The 23,614-nt window shown below is 41.1% G+C and overlaps 1 protein-coding gene across 1 annotated transcript in view; it reads left to right on the top strand.

The window, feature by feature from the left end:
* Positions 1–643: 643 nt before the first annotated feature.
* Positions 644–23,614, top strand: part of KLB (klotho beta) — a 49,090-nt gene continuing 26,119 nt past the window's right edge. Inside the window, 4 exon segments of the mRNA XM_048848544.2 lie at positions 644–760; positions 1,963–2,220; positions 2,222–2,977; positions 22,408–22,918. Of these exon segments, the coding sequence (XP_048704501.2) occupies positions 2,137–2,220; positions 2,222–2,977; positions 22,408–22,918 (1,351 nt within the window). The 5' untranslated portion in view covers positions 644–760; positions 1,963–2,136.

Below are 23,614 nucleotides of genomic sequence, written 5' to 3'. Positions count from 1 at the left end.
AGGTGCCACAAGTACTCCTTTTCTTTTTGCGAATACAGACTAACACAGCTGTTACTCTGAAACATGACTACTATGTAGTTTTGAGCTACAGCTGCTTTGGCATATATGCATGTGGACTTTCTGATTTATCAAGTGCAATACATATAATCTTAAGGCCTTTTAATTACAAAAATAAATAATATATTAAAGCAATTTCAGTGCCATTTAATATTACAAAACCTGCTATTTTATACAATGAAAAGTGCTAACCCATATAGTGCACATTTTTTAAAAAATGGGTACAGTACTTAAGACCCATCTTTCAGGACCTGTTCTGGGAATTGTGGAATAGTTACCCACAATGCATTTGGAATGAGTGCTGTGTCTGGGCCTATTGAACAGGTTTATGTTAGCCACATGGCTACTGTTAATTAACTACTCCAGTAGAACTCTCTAGTGTGGACAAGTGTCTATAATAGTGTAATTAATTAGCTATCATGAGGCAGTTTTTGTAAACACATAAACAGCTACATGTCTCCAGATATAGATGTGTTGTCATTTGTCCTAAATATAAATAAAGAGTACATTTGGACATGTTCGCAACTGTGTCACTGTGTTTAGGAATAATCTGTGTTCAATCTCCACTTGTTTTAAGGAGCTACATTGTTAAACAAAATTGCTATTGATTTTGATGGATCTGCTCAGAAAATGTTATTTAAATCTACATATGCACTGTAGTTCCCTATGAAGAGCAATTCTGTCATCAGTCCTGTTGTAAGTGGTAAGTTCAGTGTATGAATATACATTCTTTTATTTTCTATCAGAAGCTTTCTGAAGACTTCTTTATATTACCAAATGCTGTCTGACTGGTTTGTCAGACTCATTACAGTGGAGGCCCAGTTGTGTCTACCACGATTCTTTAATTAATCAATGCTGAAAGAGTATCTGGGTAATTCTTTATTTAAAAAAATATCAAATGAAATTGCCTAGGGACTGAAACAACTTAACTGTTAATTTGTTCTGAGTTGAGGGCAACAGCAAATAATGTTTGCTGTTTGTAGAGCTGCATACCAGACCCTTATATAGGTAGTAAAAACAGCTGTACTTATTGGGTAAAATATTCACTTGCTTTGCATTTGTGTATTGTTAATGGGACATATGTGGATCTCCCCCTTCCAGGCAGAAGGAGGGACTCAACACCGTTTCCCACCTGAACCCAATGGACCTCTTTCTGCACATTCAGGCTCAAAACTGGGGCGGTGGAATGGGCAAGGGTAGACAGATGATCGGGCAGGGCAAGGGGAATGCACATCTTCCTTCCTCCAGGCCTTCTAACTTTACCCAGAAAACACAAAACAGCACCATTTCTAGGTAGACCCTTCTGGGAGTCCTAAGAGCATGGAGCCAGTGAGGGGCTGACAGATTACAGAGGCAGCACCAGGATCTGCCAGGTTTGGGGACAGACTGTGAGCTCTTTTCTGTGGGATAGTAAACTGCCTTTCTCTGAGTAGACAGTGTGGGAAAACCTCCATAAGGAATTCAGGGAGAGTCTCACCCCTCAAAAAAAAAAGCCCCCCACAGCTCTTAATATGGGAGAGGACAGTTTGGCCCAGTGAAAGGCAAAAGTTTTTTTTTTTTTAAAGTTTAACCAATCGTAATTAAAAATCTGTCCTGTTATAATATATTGAGTTAAAAGGTGTAACCCTGGCAAAAATAACAACAAATATGTACTCACAGCCCTCTTCTCTGTTCATTATTATTATTGTGTTTGTTTAGCATTGACAGTGTGCTCCTTAATGGGATAATGTAGTCTGAAAATTTTCTTCTATATTTCCTTGAAATGTATCTGTATCAAAAATAACTGATATTCTCTTAGTGTCTCCCCTCTCCTAGTATACTGCCATTTCAGTGATATAGCATTAAAATAAGTATAAGTTGGTTCACAAGTATTTATATTATTATATAGATATGTTCTTATTGCAGGAAAAGAGGTTGACATAAGTGTCCCAATGACTATCAGAAGGCCACCTCCCTGGAATTACGCTGCTTTCTGTAACCCATCCTAGGTCTCATAGTTCAAGCTAATCATTGACACAGCTGTTACAATCACAAGCTTTTACTGAAGCTTTGATAAGACACTGCAGCAGTTAGTGGCAAATGAAGGCAGGCTGTGCAGCAGGGGACTCTAGGGATAAATGGATTTTCTCCAGCACCAGTGAAAGAAATCTGACTTTTAACACACACACTATAGAAGGACACAATGTGTGGCCGAAGGCTGAAGATATCTGTTGCTCTTTGGGCATTTGTTTTCATAAGGACAGTTACCGGGCTTGCTGGAGAAGGAAGATCTGTGTGGAAAAAGGACCTTAACTTCAGTCCTGTGAATGGCACTCAGATGTTTCTGTATGACACTTTCCCAAAAAAATTTCTTTGGGGAGTAGGCACTGGAGCATTTCAGGTGGAAGGCAGCTGGAGGAAGGATGGAAAGGGATCCTCAATATGGGACCACTTCATGCACTCAGATTTCAGAGATGATGCCAGCACAGAGGACTCCAGCAACAGTTACACTTTTCTGGACAAAGACTTGTCAGCTCTGGATTTTTTGGGAGTTACCTTTTATCAGTTTTCAATTTCATGGCCAAGGCTCTTTCCCACAGGGGTGGTAGCAAATGCCAATGAAAAAGGACTCCACTACTACAATACTCTCATTGACTCTCTAGTCCACAGAAATATTGAGCCCATAGTAACTCTGTACCACTGGGACTTGCCTTTGGCACTGCAAGAAAAATATGGGGGGTGGAAAAATGAATCAGTAATTGATATCTTCAGTGACTATGCAACTTTTTGTTTCCAAATTTTTGGGGACCGCGTTAAATACTGGATTACAATTCACAATCCTTATTTAGTTGCCTGGCATGGGTATGGTACAGGTATGCATGCACCTGGAGAGAGAGGGAAAATAACAGCTGTCTATACTGTAGGACACAATCTGATCAAGGTACAGTACAACTAGGTTTAATCTTAACAGCTACAGCACCAATATGGAAAGTAGCAGGGGGAAAACTAGTATAATTGGCATAAAAGAGATCTAGGACTGTTGAAATACTAAGAAACAGTCTTCTTTTGTTTTTAATAATTATTTTACTAGTCACATCAGCCATTCAATAACTATATATATAAAGCAACAGTTTACTACTTTAGTTCATTACTATTGCCTGCAAAGTATAGTTATTCAGAAGCTTCCTTTCACAGTCTTTCCATTTAGTCCAATAACAGCTGTTGCTCACATGTCCTGATTATTGTTTTAATTTAAACCAAAGTTTTCATATTTGTGTATTATATATTTAATAAATTCAGTAATAGAGTTTATATATAAATAATTCATCCCAGACTGGTAAGATTATATTGCAAAGTATTTGATATCTACTGATATATTGTATTTATTGTTTAAAGAGAAACATGCCCTATCAATATTTAAGAATTTTAAAATGACATTAACCCTGTATTACTTTCAGCTCTTTAGTTTTATTTTATGTTTAGCAGTAGTCTTCTCACGAATTGCACACCCTCTGGGCTCAAACCTACCTTCACCGACTTCAGTGGATGGAGGATTGGACCCTATATTTCTGTGCTGTAATATACATATTCATATTAGTTTTTGCCACTGTTTTTTGGAGGGACAAAAGTTAGGAGGAGGAAGACAAAGTGGGTCATATTTTTAAAATAACAAGTGCAGGAGAGGTCCAGAATAGCATCCATCAGTACCACAAAGGAAGTAGCACATGCTGTGAGATTATTTCAGTGCACAGAAATGCTAAAAACGGGTGCCTGTCCACATGCCTTATGTGCCCTTGATGTAACTTAAAAATGCATTCTAAGTACAACAATTTGAGATGATAAAAATTAATGTCAAGGTCAGAGTTAGCACTTTTCATCAGTAGATCTCAAAGTTTACAAAGGTCAATATTATTATCCCCATTTTACAGATAACCCACAGCAAATTCCCATCCTCCTCTAACAGTCTCCCACCACTACAGTTCACTCCAATGCCTACCGTATATTATGAATATTATTCATATAGGATTTTCAGAAGTGACTAATATTTTAGGTTGCATCAGTTTTGTGTTTTCCAATTCAAGACCTCTTAAAGAGGCTTGATTTTCACAGAAGGAGTGCTTAGCATTTTCTGAAAATCAGGGTCCGTTAAGGTATCTTGAGTACCTAAAATTATTAGTCAGTTTTGAAAATGTAGAACAAGGACAAGGTGAGTGTGGTGTGAATGATGTTGCCATCCTGGTCATATGACTTAGACAAGGTAGATATTCATAACTTTTTAAAAAATAAAAACTAAAGTGGAACTGGGAAAAAATTAAATACTAAAATAAAGGAAAATAAATTAAATCCATGTCCAATGGCCTCCTAATTAAAAAATGCACAAACTGGAAAATAGCACCAGTGGGTTGTTTACATTTATTAGGGCCCAGCCATATTCTGCAACCCACATTCACCTTGAGTTATACCTTATATGGCAGATAGCCTCATTGAAATTAATTAAACTACTCACACAGTAAGGTATTACTAGACTTGAGGAAGGTTATCAGAATCTGGTCCTAATTAAATTTAGCATTGTTTGAGAAACAGTCCCGAATGCATTGCTGTCAAAAGAATAAAATATTGAAATATGGTATCTATGTGTTGTGGGCACCTCTGAATTTTACCACCCTCTCCCCAAAAAAGGAATTGGAACTGTTGGATTTGGAGCCTGATCCAAAGCCCATTGAAGTAAATGAAAAGACTCCCATTGACCTCTGTGGGCTTTGGACTAGGGCTTTGGTGACAGATGTCTATACCAAAACCTCATGTTTAGACTGAATGTTGATAGGACTACATTCCCATGCCACCCGCAGCACATTAGCATATCATGGGTGGATTTGTTAATCAGAAAGAACCAGTATAGAATTGTCTGGATATGCCAATCTGGGCACTATAGTATTCTATTCTTCTTCCTTTTCCTTTGTGCTGTTTTTCCTGGTGAGGGGCATGATGGCAGCATGAAGAGCAGGGAGGACCAGACCTCCCTTTCCTCTGTATTGCTTTAGGGAAACCAGTGAACAGCAGCTGCAGAGTTCTTCTGTGGAAATGTATGGAGTAACTTTGTATAAAATCTCTCTGTATACATACATAGTATACAATATATTCTGTTTTATTATATTGTATAAATAAATAAATGTGTGTACAGATTATTACATATATATGTAATAAATATAGAGAGTGAAATTTTATACAGAGCTGTTCCATACATTTCCACAGAAGGATTATGCAGCTGATATTCAGTGGTTTCCCTAAAGCAGTAGCTCTCAACCTTTCCAGATTACTGTACCCCTTTCAGGAGTCTGATTTGTCTTGCGTTACCCCCAAGTTACACCTCTCTTAAAAACTACTTGTTTACAAAATCAGACATAAAAATACAAAATTGTCACAGCACGGTATTACTGAAAAATTGCTTCCTTTCTCATTTTTACAATATAATTTTAAAATAAATCAATTGGAATATAAATACTGTACTTACATTTCAGTATATAAAGCAGTATAAACCAGTATTTGTCTGTATGAAATTTTAGTTTGCACTGACTTCACTTGTGCTTTTTATGTAGCCTGTTGTAAAACTATGCAAATATCTAGATCTGTTGATGTACCCCTTGGAAGACCTCTGCGTATCCCCAGGGGTAAATGTACCCCTGGTTGAGAACCACTGCCCTAAAGTAATAATATAATGGCCAGATAAGTTTATCCAGAGAATTCTATACCTGTTCTTTCTGATTGACATACTTCCTGGGTGGATTTGTTAATGTGGTTTGGCTGGCATGGGAATGTAGTCCCACCAACGTCCCATCAAATAGATATGTGTTAGCTTTGAACAAAAGTCTTAGTTTATTGTAATTACCTGTGCAGCAGTCACCTTTGCATAAATTAGTCATAGTTCCCTTTACAACAGCACTTTTATGTTGTGTATAACTTATACCCTGTGTTGAATCTCACAGAATGACAAAAATGATTTAACAAGCCATAAACCAGAGGTTGTCTGGACTTTGGATTATTTTATCTATTCTCTGAGAGATCTGAAAGCTGCTGAGTGTTTTTCTCCCTCTAGCAGAAGTCTGAAGAAATTTTTCTTATTTGAATTGTGGTAACAAATGTAACTGTCAAAGTATGGAAGGCTTGAGAACAGAAACATAATATTCAGACTTTTGGGGTGGTTTGAGGAAATAGTAAATGCAGCATAGAGACAAAAAGTAAACTGAAATGAAACCTGTTCTAGACCCATAGATAGAGTATGGTAGATAATAAGAGAATACCTAATTAAGTATTTTCACCAAAATCAGGATTTATAAGACTCCATCATCTCCTGGAGAGCCATGCATGTGTGTGTTTCACTTTCACAGTCTGGAAAGTGAGATCTGCTAGTTATATTCTCCCTTCTAATCCGAATCATATGAAATCACCTCTGCATCGAGATCCAGCTGCATGGTTGGGAGGAGAATAGTTGATACATACAACTATTGCATGGCACATGAACAAGAAGCTGTTGTAAGTTAATGCAGATGGAATCTGCAGTAACTAATGTTCTTCCCTTTGTACAGTTTGGAACCTCTCTGAAGGGAGTGTCAATGGCAGCCAAAAGTCAGAGGAGAACCCAGCCACACAGCTTCTACAAAAGCCAAGCTATTCAGGAGCCACAGAATGCAGGGAAGGCTGGGCAGCTTACACAAAAAAAAAGAGATCTGAGTGGATCCATGAGTTTAGGGAGCAGAAGCCCAGCTTCTTCTGTAGAGGGGGCAAATAGCCCAAAAGGAAAGAATTAAATGGAAATTTCAGATTCAAACTCATGTTTCCACTCCCCCATACTGACTCTTACATAGAAGATAATATTTTATTTTGGTAGTTTTTGTGGGCCTGAGTCTGCTACCATTGAAGTAAATGGCAAATTTGCTATTTTCAGCTTATAAAGTACTTTGGGATCCGTTTAGATAGCAGGCTCTATTCTACTGCCTGATTGTTGTTGTTACTATAATAAGATGCTACATAAAATCTTATACCACTTGGACAGTGATAGTCAGCGCGGGGTCCTTCTCCCTTCTGCAGATAAAGGAGACCACACTTCACAAAAGCATAATATAAAATCAATTATGATTCACCTTGAGTTATCATGAGATATGTAAGAGCCCTACAAAGGAGACCCAAAGATTATGAACTAGCTCCTAAGAGAGCCATTCTACAAGGGTGGGGAAAAAAGACCTCCATGCAGAGAAAGTGAATGGATTTCTTTGATTTTTTTTTTAAATCCAATTAATCTGGCAAAATGTAAAGGAGATAGAACAGTGTGATTCCAATGGAGTTATACCAGAGATTCATCTGGCCTGTGTTACTGTTTTCTCTGGGTCTGATAATCCATCTGCTTACCTTTTTTGCTCCCTTTGAGATTGGTGGAGATCACAGAAATACGGGGCAGGATCTGTCTGCCCTTCCTGCTTTGTACCAGTGCTCTCCGGTTAGTTCCGCTTTTTGCTGAGTAACAATGGGGAGAGGAACTTTGTAGAAGGAAAATTATTCCCTGACCCAGACCCTTTCCTCCTGCAAAAAGATCACGAGAGGGGTCCCCTATAGTAAGGAAATCAGTCACAAAGATCTTCTCATGGGCACTTCTTCACATCACCCCTTCTGTGGAAAAGTCAACAGAGCCCTCCCCAATACCTCGTGTATCCTTAGGAATTCATGAGAGATTATCCATGTAAAGGCTCAGACCTGGTCTGCACTTACACAGTTATGTCAATACAATATTTATCAGGGCTGTGAAAAATTTAGAGCCCTGCGTGCCATAGATAGGTCGACCTAACCTTCAGTGTAGATGTGGCTAGGTTGAAGGACGAATTCTTCTGTCAAGCTAGCTACCACCTCTCAGGGAGGTGGATTAACTACATCAATGGAAACCCCCCTTCCGACAACGTAGGAAGTGTCTACGCTACAGCTCTGCAGCAGTGCTGCTATAGCGCTTGTAGTGTAGACATAGCCTCAATGCCTTGGCAGCTTGCCCCCCCACTCCTTTGCAGCACCCAAGCTACCAGGAGTTTTCCAGAGCCACTGCTGCCTTTGGGACTTTTGGAAGGGTCTCCACTGAAAATCCCCAGACTTTATTATCTTTTCAAATTAATTTTCACAGGGGGAATAATTTGCATCTCCACCATATCCACCCAGATGCTCTTCCTCCCCTTCTCCCACCCCCAAGAGACCTCCACAGGATCCAGGAATTAGATAGAGTGCCACAGGGAAGGAGGGAGGTTTGTGTGTGGTGAGTCCCCACCAAGCATAGATCTAGGCAGGGCAATCTGGTCCTTCTGTTTGATGGAAGAGCTTGGCACCAGCATCTCTACTGGAGAAACACTGCAACAAATGAATAGTTTTAAATTAAGTACCATTGGTTTTGTTTGCCTGTGTGAAACAGTAATCTATTCTTTTTCTATCCAAATGTAAATGTAGTTAAAATCTAATAGACATTTTCTTTTCAAAGAGATGTTGTCATAGGCAATAGAATATATACAATCAACATATAACCTGATATTTAAAAGAACAAATATTTAGGCGATAATTGGAAAATAATGGGAAAATAAACATTTGTGCTGCAGAAGGATGACTCTGGAAACTGATTACACAGCCAGATCATTAAAAATTAAAAGACACAATCTGGCATGGGTTCTGTGGGCCAAGACAGGGATCTGCAAAAAGTAGGAGCCAAATATTTAAATATAGGTGCCTACAGTTTGGCATCTAAATCCATATTTAGGCATCTCCGTGAACTTTAAGAGGTGCTGAATTGTCTTGCGTTGAAATCAAACAAGATGTGGGTGTTAAGCACCTCTGAAAATCAGGCCACTTGTTTAGCTGTGTAACTTTAGCACAGCCAAGTTTGCAGATTTGACCCTTGGGATTTAATCACTTCTCTCCTATGAGGACAAAATCCATCCATAATTATCAGGGCATCTAGGGCACATTTGATAAGCTTTTCTTAGAATAGTTTAAAACTCTTGTTTCTAGCACTTAACTTCTGTAAACTAATATTACAAAACTAAGAATACATACATGTATACATACATGCTATGCAATAGCATAAGACTTTTAAAAGCTTTAACAACCCAGTTTGTTTCATTCCTTTTGTTCTTCGCTTTTAAAACATTGTTTTTTCTTTTTTCCAACCAGTGTTCTGATATGTATCAGAAGGACAAAGATTCCTTCCTAGAACCCTTATGCAAGGAGGTGTGCAAGAGGTCAAAATTTGGTCCAACTTCAGTCAGTGGAAGTATTGTCATTTAGTTTAGTAGTAATGGGATTTGGACCTAGTTAACTATTTAAATTTTTTTTTGCATTGTCACTTGATCCTTTAGTTCTTCCTATTCGCTCAAGGGAAGCTACTTCAGGACAAACTCTCTTTCCTAAAATATCAATTTTCAATACTCATTTGCCCTTACATAGCACCTTACACTCAAGGACTTCACAGTGCTTTGGAAAAATTCTACTTCTCTTAAGTATTTCTAATGCACCTGTCACTGTGTGATCTAGGAACCAAAATCAAATAATGCAAACATCAATAAATTAAGCTTCATAGCACCTCTGTTATTTATTTAGACTGACAGCTGTTTGGGGCAGGGTCTGTCTTTCATAGTTGTGTGCACAGTCCAATAGGGGTGCACCATAATACAAATAATAATTTATAATAATATTTAAGTATTATTTACATTTGATAGTTGGGGAAACAGAAGCACAAAAATGTTAAGTAACTTATCCAAGTTAATTGAGTAGTAATCATCTGAGCAGAGAACAGAACCTTAGGGTTTTGGTCTGCTACTCACACCACTAACAATAATGCCTCCTTCATTGAGAAATACAATCTTAAGCCTTGATCTTACAAGCTGCACTGTCCAGGTGGACTCCAGTACCAACAAAGATCCTATTAACTTCAAAAGCAATATATTATTATGATTTTCTTAAATATTAAGAGCCCTGGTTGATCAGAATATTTCATCAGTTCTTGAACACACTGATTCAGTTAGTCTGTTTCCATATGATTTGTTTAATTCAAATTATTTTCCTTAAGTTGCTTGGAAATCATTTGAATGCAACATATTCAACATACAGTACTACACATTTAATAGTAAGAGCCGAGAGCTTCCAGGCTATGCTGAAATGGGTGGAACTCTCCACCTATATAGAGCCCCATGAATTAAAATGGATTTCTACAAAGGCACAAGCATCCAGCCATGTGGAGTAGCTTGCAAGATTAAGGTTCAACCACTACTGAACATGTAGTATCTATCACAGACAAAAAGCTCCTTGAACTGAAATCTAATCAATTTGCCATCAAGTGACACACATTTGCCTTTCTTCTAAAATGACCCTAGAAGTCTAACAGTATGTCTAAACTGAAAGAGTTACATCACCGGCAGTTACAGTGCCACTCGGAGCACTGAAGGGAAGCTGCTGTTGTGTTTTCACACTGTCAGCTGCCTGCGCAATAGTGTGTTCGCACTTGCGACACTTGAAGTCAGGGATTTCCCTACACCCGCCCATGAGGGTGTTTACCCGCTCTGAATTTCCCCAACATCCCCCCCACCCCCCAGTTTTGTGAACTAGTTACATCCAGTGTTGCCAATGTAGTGATTGTTTGGAAATGTGAATTGAAATTGAAACATTAATACACACTTTAAAAGCATATAAAGTGTATCATAAAATACGTGTATCTGAAAAAGTATAATAGATTTGAAAAGTATGAACAGAGACTAGCTTCCTTGTACAGCTGTTTATGACAATGTCAGTGCATTCATTTTGGTGATGTTGGCCAACCTAATAATTTCAAATTATGATTTGTAAGCAAAGTCTAAATGAGCTCTCCCTCACAGCTAGTGATGAATTGGGGGTTGAGGGGAAAGGCTTCAGGACCAGATTGTATTTACATTCACACCTAATCTACCTAGGTATCCAGCAAACAGAGCTGTGTTGCCCAAGTGATAGAGTTTGGCTGGGGTTGGGTTACAAACCACTTGAATGTGGGGGCGGGGGATGGGGGAGAGGTGTAATGAAATGATGTTCTTATTGTATGAGTAAAGGGCAGTAGAACTTAGAATTAGCCTGTGCTGATTGAGGGCATCGAGAGAGAGGGTGGGGACAGGTGTTTTGGTTGATGGTCTGCCTGAGTCACAAGTACTATTAGACCTGCCCCTGTCCACTGTTTAAAGGCAGAGCTGATTAGGCTCCATAGATATTCTTTGTTTTGTTAAGTGATCACTACAGCTGAAATCACTGATAATCAGGTCTAAGTGCTTAGACCTGCAGTGGGACAGTGTTTCTATGGAAGAGATGGCCCAGTCCGCACTAGCAGCGAGGTTCCCACACTGAGAGCTTAGCTAAAATCACTGAGAGCTGGGTGGAACCTCAAGAGACCAACTGTGGCAGGTGGTAGCAGAAGGTGACGGCGCAGGGCCATTGGCAACAGAGCAATGGAGTGAACGGTGGCACAACGAACAACAATGGCCAAAGCGAACAGTGAGCAGCTGGAGGAACAAGCAAGGTGCCTTCTTCCCCCGCACCTGGGAGATGAACTCATGTGAAAGCACCTCTGAACTCTGAGTCTCCACTACCAAGGACAACACTAGTGAGTGTTAATGAGGCTGTTAAGAATGTTGGAGACACAACACAGTTCCTGTGAACAAACATGACCGTGGCATCATACTTTCTATTTAAGCAAGAGATACCACACACTACAAACTGGAGGCCAATGTTAAGTGCATTGTCACTTGTTCATCCTGAAGTTGAATACTGGTTCCGAACAAGACCAGCAAATGCTCACTATCTTTCTGAAAGAAATGCAACTGACTGGCTAGATGCATGTAGTGCAACAGTGAAAGACTCAACAGTTTGAAAAAGTGAAGAACTCTCTCACCACATTTAAAAAATTTGCATACATGGCTGATGAATTCACCAGTGCAAATGGTCATCAAGTTTTAAGTCACTGTGTACGTCATCTTGATGTCAATGGTAGGCCAGTAGAAGCATTTCTAGATGTTCAAGTTATAGAAGACAGATTTGCTGCATCTGTGACAACCCACATCTTAGAAGAGTTAAATGGTTGTCAGTGGGACCCCAAACAGATAGCTGCTTGTGCATTTGATGGAGATGCAAACTTCTCTGGAAGACATGGTGGAGCACAAGCTTTGCTCAGAGAAAAGTGTAACCCTAGTCTCTCCTATACACACTGCAGAGGCCATCTACTCCAACTAGCACTATTATGAGCTGCAGACTCTTCAAAAGACATTTTAAAAAGCTATAAATTTAATGTCTTCATTATACTCTTTTTTTTTTTCAGCAAGAGTCCAAAAAGGCTGAATATCTTGGAAAATATAGAAGATACACTGGGACTGAAGTTCAAATTAGTCCAACCTGGGAAAACCTTCTGGCTTTCTCATGAGCGATTCTTGGCTGTTGTCTTAAAATTACTCCAGCCATTATTACTGGCTTTGGAAAGTATCTACCAAGGTGGGATGGATCTAAGTAGTGAGGCTGGTGGATTACTTCTGCTACTACGTTCAGAGAAGACTATTGCCATTCTCTCTCTTGTAAGTCTACTGTTGAAACCACTTGGGTCATTAAACAACGCCATCCAGGCATCTGCTACAACAGTAGTAGATCTTTGTCCAGCAATAGAAGCTACATTTGGATCAATCAGAGAGCTATCCATTGAAAAAGTACTGGAAGAAGCAAAGACTTCAGTCCAGAAGTTTACTAATGAAGGGTTTAGCTGATCGCCATATTTGGGGTCGGGAAGGAATTTTCCTCCAGGGCAGATTGGAAGAGGCCCTGGAGGTTTTTCACCTTTCTCTGTAGCATGGGGCACGGGTCACTTGCTGGAGGATTCTCTGCTCCTTGAAGTCTTTAAACCACGATTTGAGGACTTCAATAGCTCAGACATAGGTGAGAGGTTTTTCGCAGGAGTAGGTGGATGAGATTCTGTGGCCTGCATTGTGCAGGAGGTCGGACTAGATGATCATAATGGTCCCTTCTGACCTTAGTATCTATGAATCCTTAAGTGAAGAGGACAAGAAGTGTTTGTTAAGACAACTGAAAAAGTACACACACTTGATTCTTAAAAATCTACAACAGCGACTTCTAGATTCTACTCAACCTCTACGTAGCTTTTACAGATCCCTCTCGTATAAAACACCGACTGCTGAGTGGAGTGAGGCCCTACCAGCGCTGGAGTTGCCATGTGCTCAGGACAGAAATAGAGAATTTGAACACAGAGTGGAATATCATACGACAAATGAATGAAGATTTGACTTTCTTTTTTATCATCACTAGTGGCTTGACCCAATCTTTGTGCTATGTTTCCTGGGCTGAAAGAAGTAGGAATCCTCTCTTGCTACTCCCGGTCACAACAGCTACAGTTGAGTGTTCTTTTTCATCATTGAATAGAATTTTGTGTTTTGAAAAAAGTCACCTTCTGCCTGATCATGTGAATGAACTAATGAGCATATCAATTGAAGGAATGGAAGTACCGGCCACACGAGAAGCCACCAAAGATGGATGCATTGCATTCAAGAAGTTCATTAACAGAGTTGTGCAAAATTATAACAAGAAACCAAGAAGGATGTAGGTGTAGTGCTTCATAGAAGGCTTGAGTAGCCAACTTTAATTTGTGTGATGATTTGAAAATCTAATAAAATGGTCATGAAACATTTTTCAGTTTTTTACTATGGTGCCATGCAGCCCACCTTCACCCTCACGGTCTACCCCTCATTGGCCCTGACACCTCCCCTTCCCCCCCCCGTAAATTTGAACACACACACCCTAATTTCAATTCCTGGGAAAACACTGCTTGTAGTGGTATTCGGAGTGGTGCACTCAGGGCAGTTATCCCATAGAGCATCTTTTCCTCTTCCACCTCCAAGAGTTTTGGGAAGGTGGAGGCGGTCGCAGGGCATCCTGGGTCCTATCCTGTGATGCATTGCTTTGCATCCCATCAATCCCTGTGCTTCCGTCTGCACTTGGCGCCATCTTTCAACAGTTTGTGTACTGCACACTCTGCCTCTTCGGTCTGTAGGAATGGATCCCTCACTGCTCACCAATATGCTGCTCGCTCTCACTAACACATCACAAGTGGCAGTGGAGTTATTCCTTAAACTACAAAGGCAAGAGGAGTTCAACACTGATCTCGCCACGTGTAGTGACTACGACATGAGATTGCTTGTGGCATTCACAGAGGTGCTGACCACAGTGGAACACCGCTTTTGGGCTTGAGAAACAAACACTGAGTGGTGGGATCACATTGTGATGCACGTCTGGGATGACAAGCAGTGGCTGCAGAACCTTCAGATGAAGAAAGCCACATTCATGGGACTGTGTAATGAACTCGCCCCAACCCTGCAGCACAAGGACACGAGAATGAGAGCTGCCTTTTCGTTGGAGAAGCATGTGATGATTTAACTGTGGAAGCTGGCTACTCCAGACTGCTACCGATCGATCGCTAACCAATTCAGAGTGGGAAAGTTAATCGTTGGACGCGTGTTGATGGAAGTGTGCAAAGCCATTAATTGCATCTGCTCCTAAAGACTGTGACTCTGGGCAAAGTGCATGACGTGGAAGGCTTTGCACAAATGGGCTTCCCTAACTGTGGAGGGGCAATAGATGGCATGCATATTCCAATTCTGGCACCAGACCACCTAGCCACTGAGTACATTAATCGGAAGCGGTATTTCTCTATAGTATTCAAGGTGATTGTGGATCACCATGGGCGTTTCACAGACATTAACGCAGGCTGGTCCAGAAAGGTGCATGACACACGCATCTTTCAGAACACTGGCCTGTTCAGGAAGCTGCAAGCAGGAACTTTCTTCCCGGACCAGAAGATCACCTAGGGGAAGTCGAAATGCCCATTGTGATCCTGGGAGATCCCACTTACGCCTTAATGTCATGGATAATGAAGCCCTACACAGGGCACCTTGACAGCAGCAAGGAGCGATTGAACAACAGGCTGAGCAAGTGCAGAATGACTGTTGAGTGTGCTTTTGGCCATTTAAAGGCCCGCTGGCACTGCCTATATGGGAGGTTGGACCTGGCCGATGACAATATTCCTATGCTTATGGCCGCTTGCTAAATGCTCCATATTATTTGTGAAGGGAAGGGTGAAAGCTGCACTCAGGGCTGGACCGCTGAGGCTCAGCGCCTGGAGGCTGAATTTGAACAGCCAGAGACCAGGCTATTAGAGGGGTGCAGCGCAGGGCTATAAGGATCAGGGATACCTTGAGGCAGCAACGTGAAGCTGAAATCTACTAATATTTGTTGCTATGCTCGGGAGTGCAGTGCTTGTAATGCTAGGAGGTGATTGTGATTGGTGCAGACGATGCACTATGAAAGTTTAAGAAAATGGCCTGTTGCTCTGCAGGGCTCTGTTTGCTTTCAGTTAATGGACTAAAGATTGCTTTCAAACCAAAACAATTATTTTATTAAAAAATAATAACTGGAGGGGAGAGACAAACAAAAAAAACACATTGGAACTGAGGAGGATGGGGGAAGGGAGGGTCCCAGGAGGAGGTGGGGTCCCAGGATGGTTAAAGATTTGTGTATGTCTAGGTATCATAAGCAACCTTGTCCTTTGGAGTACAGTGCAGCGGGTAGTGTACTTCGTCAGGGCTAAACTGCAGAGGGACAGGTGTTGAGTGCAGTGGGTACTGGGAGTCCGCAGGGCTGGACTGTGATGGGGCAGGAGTGGAATGCAGGGGGTACAGACTGGAGCCAGGAGGTTGATAAGAGTGTGCTGGCGGTGTCTGGGGGCAGCATGGGAAAGAGTTTTGTGACAGCGGCTGCAGGGGAGGGCAGGCGTGGAGCTGCTCGGTTTGAAGAGCTAGTATTGCCTGGAGCGTGTCCACTTGGCTCTCCATAACCTTTAAAAGCCGCTCTGTGGCTTCATTCAGGCATACCGCGTTCTCCTTTCGGTCCCTTTTCTCGCTGTCCCACCACTCCTTCAATTCTTGTTTTTTGGCCGCAGAGTGCATCATGACATAATGTAGAAAGTCCTCTTTAGTTCTTCGTGGCCACTTACCAATTCTGCATACCATTCAGCCGGCGATAACAAAGAGAGAGGCTGAGCTCCCACGATCATATCTGTGAAGCCAAAATGCAACATTTTACAGAAGCAGTATTGTTTGCAACACCCCATTGATTCAATGATTTAAAACACAGCCACTATTCACATAGCACTCACTAACTGGCTGACCCCAGGCAAGCGCACGTGAGCCACAAGACCCCCAAAATGGTGAGTGACCACAGGGGCAGGGGAAATCAGTGTTCCAGGACTGTACTGTACACTGGGCACATGGCTCTTGGGGAGAGCCAACACTGTAGGGGGAGCCTTATAATCATTACTGTACCCACATTTTCCACAGGCTGTGTTCATTATGGAAGATATCTCACTGCTGAGGGTGAGCAGGGAATCAAGGGAGGGTCTTCTCCAAGACTGCAGCTTCCGCCCTGGCCCTTATGTGGCTCGCCTGTTTGCAGCAATGATCCCCAGCTCCCTCTCCCCCCAGTGATGGCAGAGTGGCGTAGGAAAGTTACCCTGAATGGGGCAAGAAACAGACCAGCTTTGCCAAAGAGTTTCATGGAGATCTCTGAGGCAGATTCCCATGAAGTGAGGGAGTCAATCAACACCCTGTTCCGCCACTCAGACTAGGCATGTGGTGGTACCTACATCATGCGGACACAAGCCTGCTTTATGCAGCCCACCTGCACCCAACAACTCACTTCAGTGATTCCCAAAATCAAAGCCACTTACCAGGGGCCTCCTCTCCTGTTTGCACTTCACCAAGCTCCGACAGCTGTGACTGGCTAGCCTCCTCCGGAGTAGAGAAGAGCTCCTGGCTGCATGCATCTCTGACCGCCGAGTCGTCCTCTGCCTCTGGGTCCCCCTCCCCCTCCACATCCTCATCCAAGATTTCCTCCTCCTGGCTCTGTCCACTCTCGACTGGCATGTGAGTCACTGAAGTATCCACAGTGGCCTTCGCAGTAGAGGTGGGGGTCACCACCAAGTATCGCATCCAGCTCTTTGTAAAACCAGCAGTTCATGGGCACAGCACTGGAGTGGTGGTTTGCCTTCCGCGCCTTGTGGTAGGCATTCTGCAGCTCCTTCACTTTGACCCCGCACTGCAAGGTGTCCTGGTCATGGCCGCTTTCTGTCATGCATCTGTCATAATTCCTACGGCTGGAGTACAGCTGGACTGGACATCCTCCTCTCCCCAAATGTGGATGAGGTCCAGCAGCTCGGCATTGCTCCAAGCCGGGGATTGCCTGGTGCATGGAGCAGACATCGTCACCTGGAAAGATGTGCTGAGACCACTGCACGCATCAAGCAAACAGGAAGGGGACTTTCAAAATTCTCAAGGAATTTAAGGGGTAGGGCTCATGGTTGGTCACCTGAAGGCAGGGCAGTAGAGTTCAAACTGATGACCAGAGAGGTTAGAACAGGCATTGTGGAGCACCTCCCGGAGGCCAACTGCAGTGCTGTAATCAACCAGGGTGTCTATTACTAGCACCACGGTGCAGAAATCTGTATGTCTCTCGTCAGAGTGGTTTTTTTTACAGCACTGCAACCGTGCAGTTTCTGCATACTAAGTGGCTTGGCAGTGTGTACACCTCAGGAGTTACAGCTCAGAAAGCTGCTTTACTGCACAGAAACTTGCCAGTGTAGACAAGGCCTAATACTATAACTGTTATGAGCTGGTTTATGTATTGAGCTAAACCGCACTGATACTGATGAGTGTGAACATGCCCCTCATTTAGTGTAGCTGTATGAGACTGCTAAAGAGGCCCAAGCTAAAACAAGGCATAATGAAGTCTGCCCGAAACCTAGCACCATGGGGGTGGAGGGTTCCACTGGCTATTGTTCTGAGTAGGTGTGTGTGGATTGTGTGCGTGAAAAAGACAAGCTGGAGTGCAGACAAGAAACTGAGGGAACAGCTACACTGGAAACCTCAAAACGCTGTCGCGGGAGTGCTCCTGTGGCAGCGCTTTGAAGTGCGAGTGTGGTCGTGCGCGAGCGCTGGGAGAGAGCTCTCCTAGCGCTCCTGGTAATCCACCTCCACAAGGGGATTAGCTCCGAGGACTGGGAGCACGGCTCCCAGTGCTCGGAGCCTGTTTACACGAGCACTTTAAAGCGCTCTGACTTGCTGCGCTCAGGGGAGTGATTTTTCACACCCCTGAGCCAGCAAGTTAGAGCGCTATAAAATGTAAGTGTAGCCAAGCCCTGAGAGAGAGTCAGAGACCAAAAAAGGAAAGTCAAGCAGCATCTGGCAGCAGTGTATTTCTGGGAGAAAAGTAGAGAGAGGTTCTAGGTCAGGGATGTTGGTCTATAAGCCAATTAACCTTTTGATTTTAGTTCCTCCTGCATTTACAGAAGTAGGACTTTGTACATTCCTTATAAATAAACAAGATTGCATCAGAGAAAATACTAGCCTCTATTGTCAATTTCTACTAACAATTAGAACTACCAACAAGCCCTGAAACTCAGGCTTTGTCACACGACTGTTGTCTGCTAAACCTTTGTCAGTCACGGGTGTGAATTTCCCCCCCTCTTCCCCCACTGACATAAGTTTCACCGACAAAAGCGCTGGTGTGTTCACTGGGGGTGGTTTAATTTTGCCTACGGGAGAAATCTCCCGCCACCATAGAGAAGCTACACAGGAGACCTTACAGTGGTGCAGCCACAGCAGTAGAGCTGTGCCGCTGTAAGGTCTGTAGTGTAGACATAGCCTTAGACTAGTGCTTGTTGTGTCAGAAAGGGGTAACAAGTCCAGTCAGGTTCTTTGTTCTGCCTCTTCATGGTTTCAAAAAGAAAACAAAACACAGTAACCGAATAATTTTGTTAAACAGATAAAAAATAGTCATGCTTGTATTTTTCATTCTAATTCTTATTCTAAAGTGTTCATGCCTTTGTGCACTAATGTAAATTAGCATCAGAAGTGATGCTTTCTTCTCTGCTGATTGCCAAATTATTTAAGGAAAATAATCTGACCATAACAAATCATATGGGAATAGATGAATGGAGGCCTCAGTCCTACAGTGAATTTGCAGGAGCAGCCCCCTGCACAAGGTTCAGTGCAGGATCAGGGCCTTAGACAGCATGGTAAAGGACTTACAAAACATGATTATCAGACAGCGATCTGAATAGTTAAGAAATGAACACATATAACATTACTTTCCTTATTTTATTAAACAGGCTAGTGTAGTCTAAGTATTCTTAATGGGTTTATATTAACTAATTTAGCATTGTATTTGACTTCAGGTCCATTGTATGTTTGATACATTCATATCAGAAAAATGTGCTGAAATTAGTGTCACATGTGCCTAGAATAAAATGAACAGTATTGATGTTACCTCCATTGTTTACTTAGCCTTGATGTTTAGCCTTGATCTAAAAGGCAAATGAAAGATTAGGTATTAAACTCTAACTGAAAAAAGATTAGTCAATATTTACTCAAAATAGCCAATGTTTTGTGTGATCTAACTTTTAAAACTGATATTTATTTTATGTTTAATCCATAGCACTGAAAGATTAATAAATTGGTTCCATCCATAATGCTACTTTGCATTTATATAATACCTATCTGAGGATTTTATTTGCTTTACAAACATTAATGAATCAAGTCTCACAACAGCCCCCTGAGTAGACAGATACTATTGTCCCCGCTGCACCAGTAAAAACTTATAGTGTAGACTGGCTAAGCTGCAGTTCCTACCAATGCAGTTTACCCATGCTTGAAATTGGAGTAAAGCTGCATCAATGCAAATCCTGGCTTACTGTGGTTTTGCCTATCTATATTAGGGGTTTAACGCCAGTAAAATACACTGGTGACTCTTACCAATGGCTGAAATCCCCAGGGTAGACAAGGCTTTTGAATAGTAGTAGCACATTTAATTTGTTTCTAGCCAGCCTCCTGAAAGATCATATGCATATAATGAATTCCCCATGATTGCATTTTACCATGAATCACTGCATTTTAGCTGTGGGCTATTTTTTTAACCCTCCCTTTCCCTCCATCTCTACATCTAGAGATGTGTTTAAATTTTTCTGATGTATTTAACTTCATGGATAGTGCCATGAATCATAATAGTGAGTATACACTGCCAACTTCTGCAGGTATTTTCTTGTAAAATGATGTAAAAACTACTATTTTTATTAATAACTGTGAGTGAAGATAGTGTTTGAAAAAGGTGTCAGACTGACTGCAGTGGAAATTGCCACAAAACAAGTACTAAATAAGTCAGTGGCAAAGCAAGCCTTCCCATACTGTCGAGCCCTGAGCTGGAGGGACACCTGGAAGAGAGTAAGGCCTGGTCTATGCTAGAAAATAAGATCACTTAACTACATTGGTTAGAGCTGTGAAAAATCCACACTCCTGAGGCAACATTGTTAAGCCGACCTAAGTCCCTGTGTAGACAGCACTAGGTCAATGGAATAATTTTTTCGTTGACATAGCTACTGCCACCTGGGGAGATGTATTACCTACGCCAACAGGAGAATCCCTCCCGTCGGCTTAGTTAGCATCTACACTGAAGTGCTACGGTGGCATAGCTGCAGCGATGGAGCTGTGCTGGTATAGCATTTTAAGTGTAGACAAGCCCTAAGAGAGTAGTTTGGTCTATATTCCTACCTACACATTGACCTCTCTGCCAAGGGCGCCAGTTAGCATCAGTTTTTTTTATGTCGATGAATAATGTATTGTGGATATGATATTCTCTAACGGGAATGTTAAGAGAACACTGACATTATATTAGACTGTATCTTGAAATTTGCCTTCTGAATACCATTTTGCTGACTTCCCCATTTAGCCATGGATTCCGCATTTCAAAGATTAATGTTAAGTTTTATCAGTGTTTCTAAAGATAGACCTTGTATCAATGTTATGATAGAGAGATGGTGGCCTTGGACAACCATAAAACAGCTGATATACAAGTTTTCACCAAACTGTCATTCTCCAGTGTTCTTTAACTTACCCAAGCATGTATTTGACTCTCATACCACTCACTTTGAGTCTAGCAGTGTCTTTTGTTCCAAAATAGGTGCCAAATGTCTGACATTGTTTAACTAAAATTGTTTCTAAGCAGTATTATTTTGCTTGCTAATTATGCCAGTATAACTCAGAACTATAAGTATTTAACATCTGTCAGTATTTTCTCTGCATGTAAACAGTGCAATTTTTTTCAGCCCAAAGTAAAGATCCACACTTGAGAATCAAAGTAAACTCAATTATCTGGCAAACTCTTTTATCTGAGTAGAGGTCAAATGCCTTCATGTATGTCAAATCCATTGGAAAGACCACCATTTATCCAAAACTCTATTTGTCTGAATATTTTTCATATTCCCATTCTCACTCAGATAATACTAAGATCTCATATATGGTTTTTCATACATAGATCATAGACAGTTTCATTATATTCATATCTTATTTAAATGATAAACATGGAATGAGTTGTCATGGTATATTAAGATCATCCTGGTATGTGCTGCATATTACGCATCTTTCAAATGTGATCACGTTGAAAAAGATTGCCATTGAAGTCAGTAGGAGTTTTACTAATGACTTCAATATTTGGTCCAGTGTGAGTGCTACCTATGTATCTTCTGAGCCATATCTTGTTACTTTACTGGTAAAACCAATATGATATTGCTGTCAGTACTGCAGAGCCAACATGCATGAGGAAAAAGTTGCATTGTGTTTTGCCTCATGCATTATCAGATAAGTTGTGATTACAGAAACTTTAAAGCAGGGATGGGCATGAACCAAATTCCTGGATCAAAAATCCTCCAAACTTTGGGAAGGTTGAAATCTGAGTCCAAACTTTGCAACTTGGGCCCTTCTCTAATTATTAAGGTTTATACACGGTGCAAAACTTACCCTTATCAGTGAGCACTTACACGCAGAGTTGTTGCCCAATGAAGTGAAGTAGACCCATTGGAGAGTATCCCAAGAGGAGCAGGCTAACAGGAATGATTTGTGTGCCCAGCGTATCCAGGTATCCCTCAGAGAACAGCATGGTTGATAGAATAGTAATCAGATAATGCTGTCTCGTGAAAACTACTTTGAGACTCTTAACTTGTGGAACCTTTGCTAAGGAGAAAGACACTTTAATTTTGAGATTTTAAATATATCGGTAATTATTGTGATTAGTGACTATACTTCAACAGCATAATGAATGTACCTGTCTGTGCCTATGCTGTTCATTAATGTTGCCAAGAGACTAGTGTGAATCACATTATTACATTCATGCCTTATGACTTTTAGAGAATCAAAATTTAATGGTGTGTTTTGTTTTTGTTTTTCTCATTAGGCTCATGCAAAAATTTGGCATAACTACAACACACGCTTTCGGCCATATCAGAAGGGTTTTTTGTCAATAACCTTGGGATCTCACTGGATTGAACCTAACAAATCAGATGATACTTTGGACATTAATAAGTGTCAGCAGTCCATGGAGAGAGTGCTAGGATGGTTTGCCAAGCCCATTCATGGGGATGGGGATTACCCAGAAGAACTGAAAAATAAATTATATTCTTTTCTGCCCAACTTTACTGAGGCTGAGAAAAACTATATAAAAGGAACAGCTGACTTCTTTGCATTTTCCTTTGGTCCTAATAATTTTAAACCCCCAAACACACTAGCTAAAATGGGACAAAATTTGTCACTCAATTTGAGGGAAGTACTGAATTGGATTAAATTAGAATACACCAATCCCAGAATCCTGATTGCAGAGAATGGTTGGTTTACTGACAGCCATGTGAAAACAGAAGACACCACAGCCATCTACATGATGAAGAACTTCATTAATAAGGTTTTACAAGGTTTGTATACAAATCCAGTACTTTTAAAACATTCAGTGTTTCTTTAAAGGAGATACTGTTGACTAAGTTTATTGCTAGTAATTATTTGTATTGCAGTAGCACCAAACCATGGTCCTGGGGCCCATTGTGCTCAAACACAGAACAAAAGATGATCCCTGCCATAAAGAACTTAGGCCCAACATTTATGCTTGGTTTTTACAGAACAATATGAGTAGGAAGTCTTGTTCGTTACATTTCTTTCAATTCAAACTGTCTGTTTTTATTTTACATGTTACCGTGTACCATTGGAAATGTTACTACGTGAGAAGCAAACAGTAAAAATGCCTACTAGCAAAAGTTAAATTGACAAGTCTAGGTTCATTATCCAAACTTAGAAAAATGCAAAAAGTAAATAAATGGCAGAAATGGAAATGATTTTTTAGCTCTAACATGTAACACAAGTTATTATTATTTTAAATACACAATTTTCATCTTTATAGTGTCCCTTTTTAAGGCCTAAGTAGTGGAAAACTTTTTGAAGGTTAAAAGCTTGCATTTTGTATTACGTGTAAATAATTCCAATAATACTTAATTCCTCTACAGATGCAACATTTGTTTCCCCTGCCCCACACACAGTTTTCTATTTTTCCTCATTCTGTTAGTGACACCTATTGGTTGTGATAAACAACAGTAGCACAGAGTTTTGCAGACAGATTC

The sequence above is a fragment of the Caretta caretta genome, chromosome 4 (genome assembly GCF_965140235.1).
Source record: "Caretta caretta isolate rCarCar2 chromosome 4, rCarCar1.hap1, whole genome shotgun sequence".
NCBI classification, from domain to species: domain Eukaryota; kingdom Metazoa; phylum Chordata; order Testudines; family Cheloniidae; genus Caretta; species Caretta caretta.
Note: the sequence above shows the minus strand (reverse complement) of the source record. Positions and strands in the feature narration are given on the sequence as shown.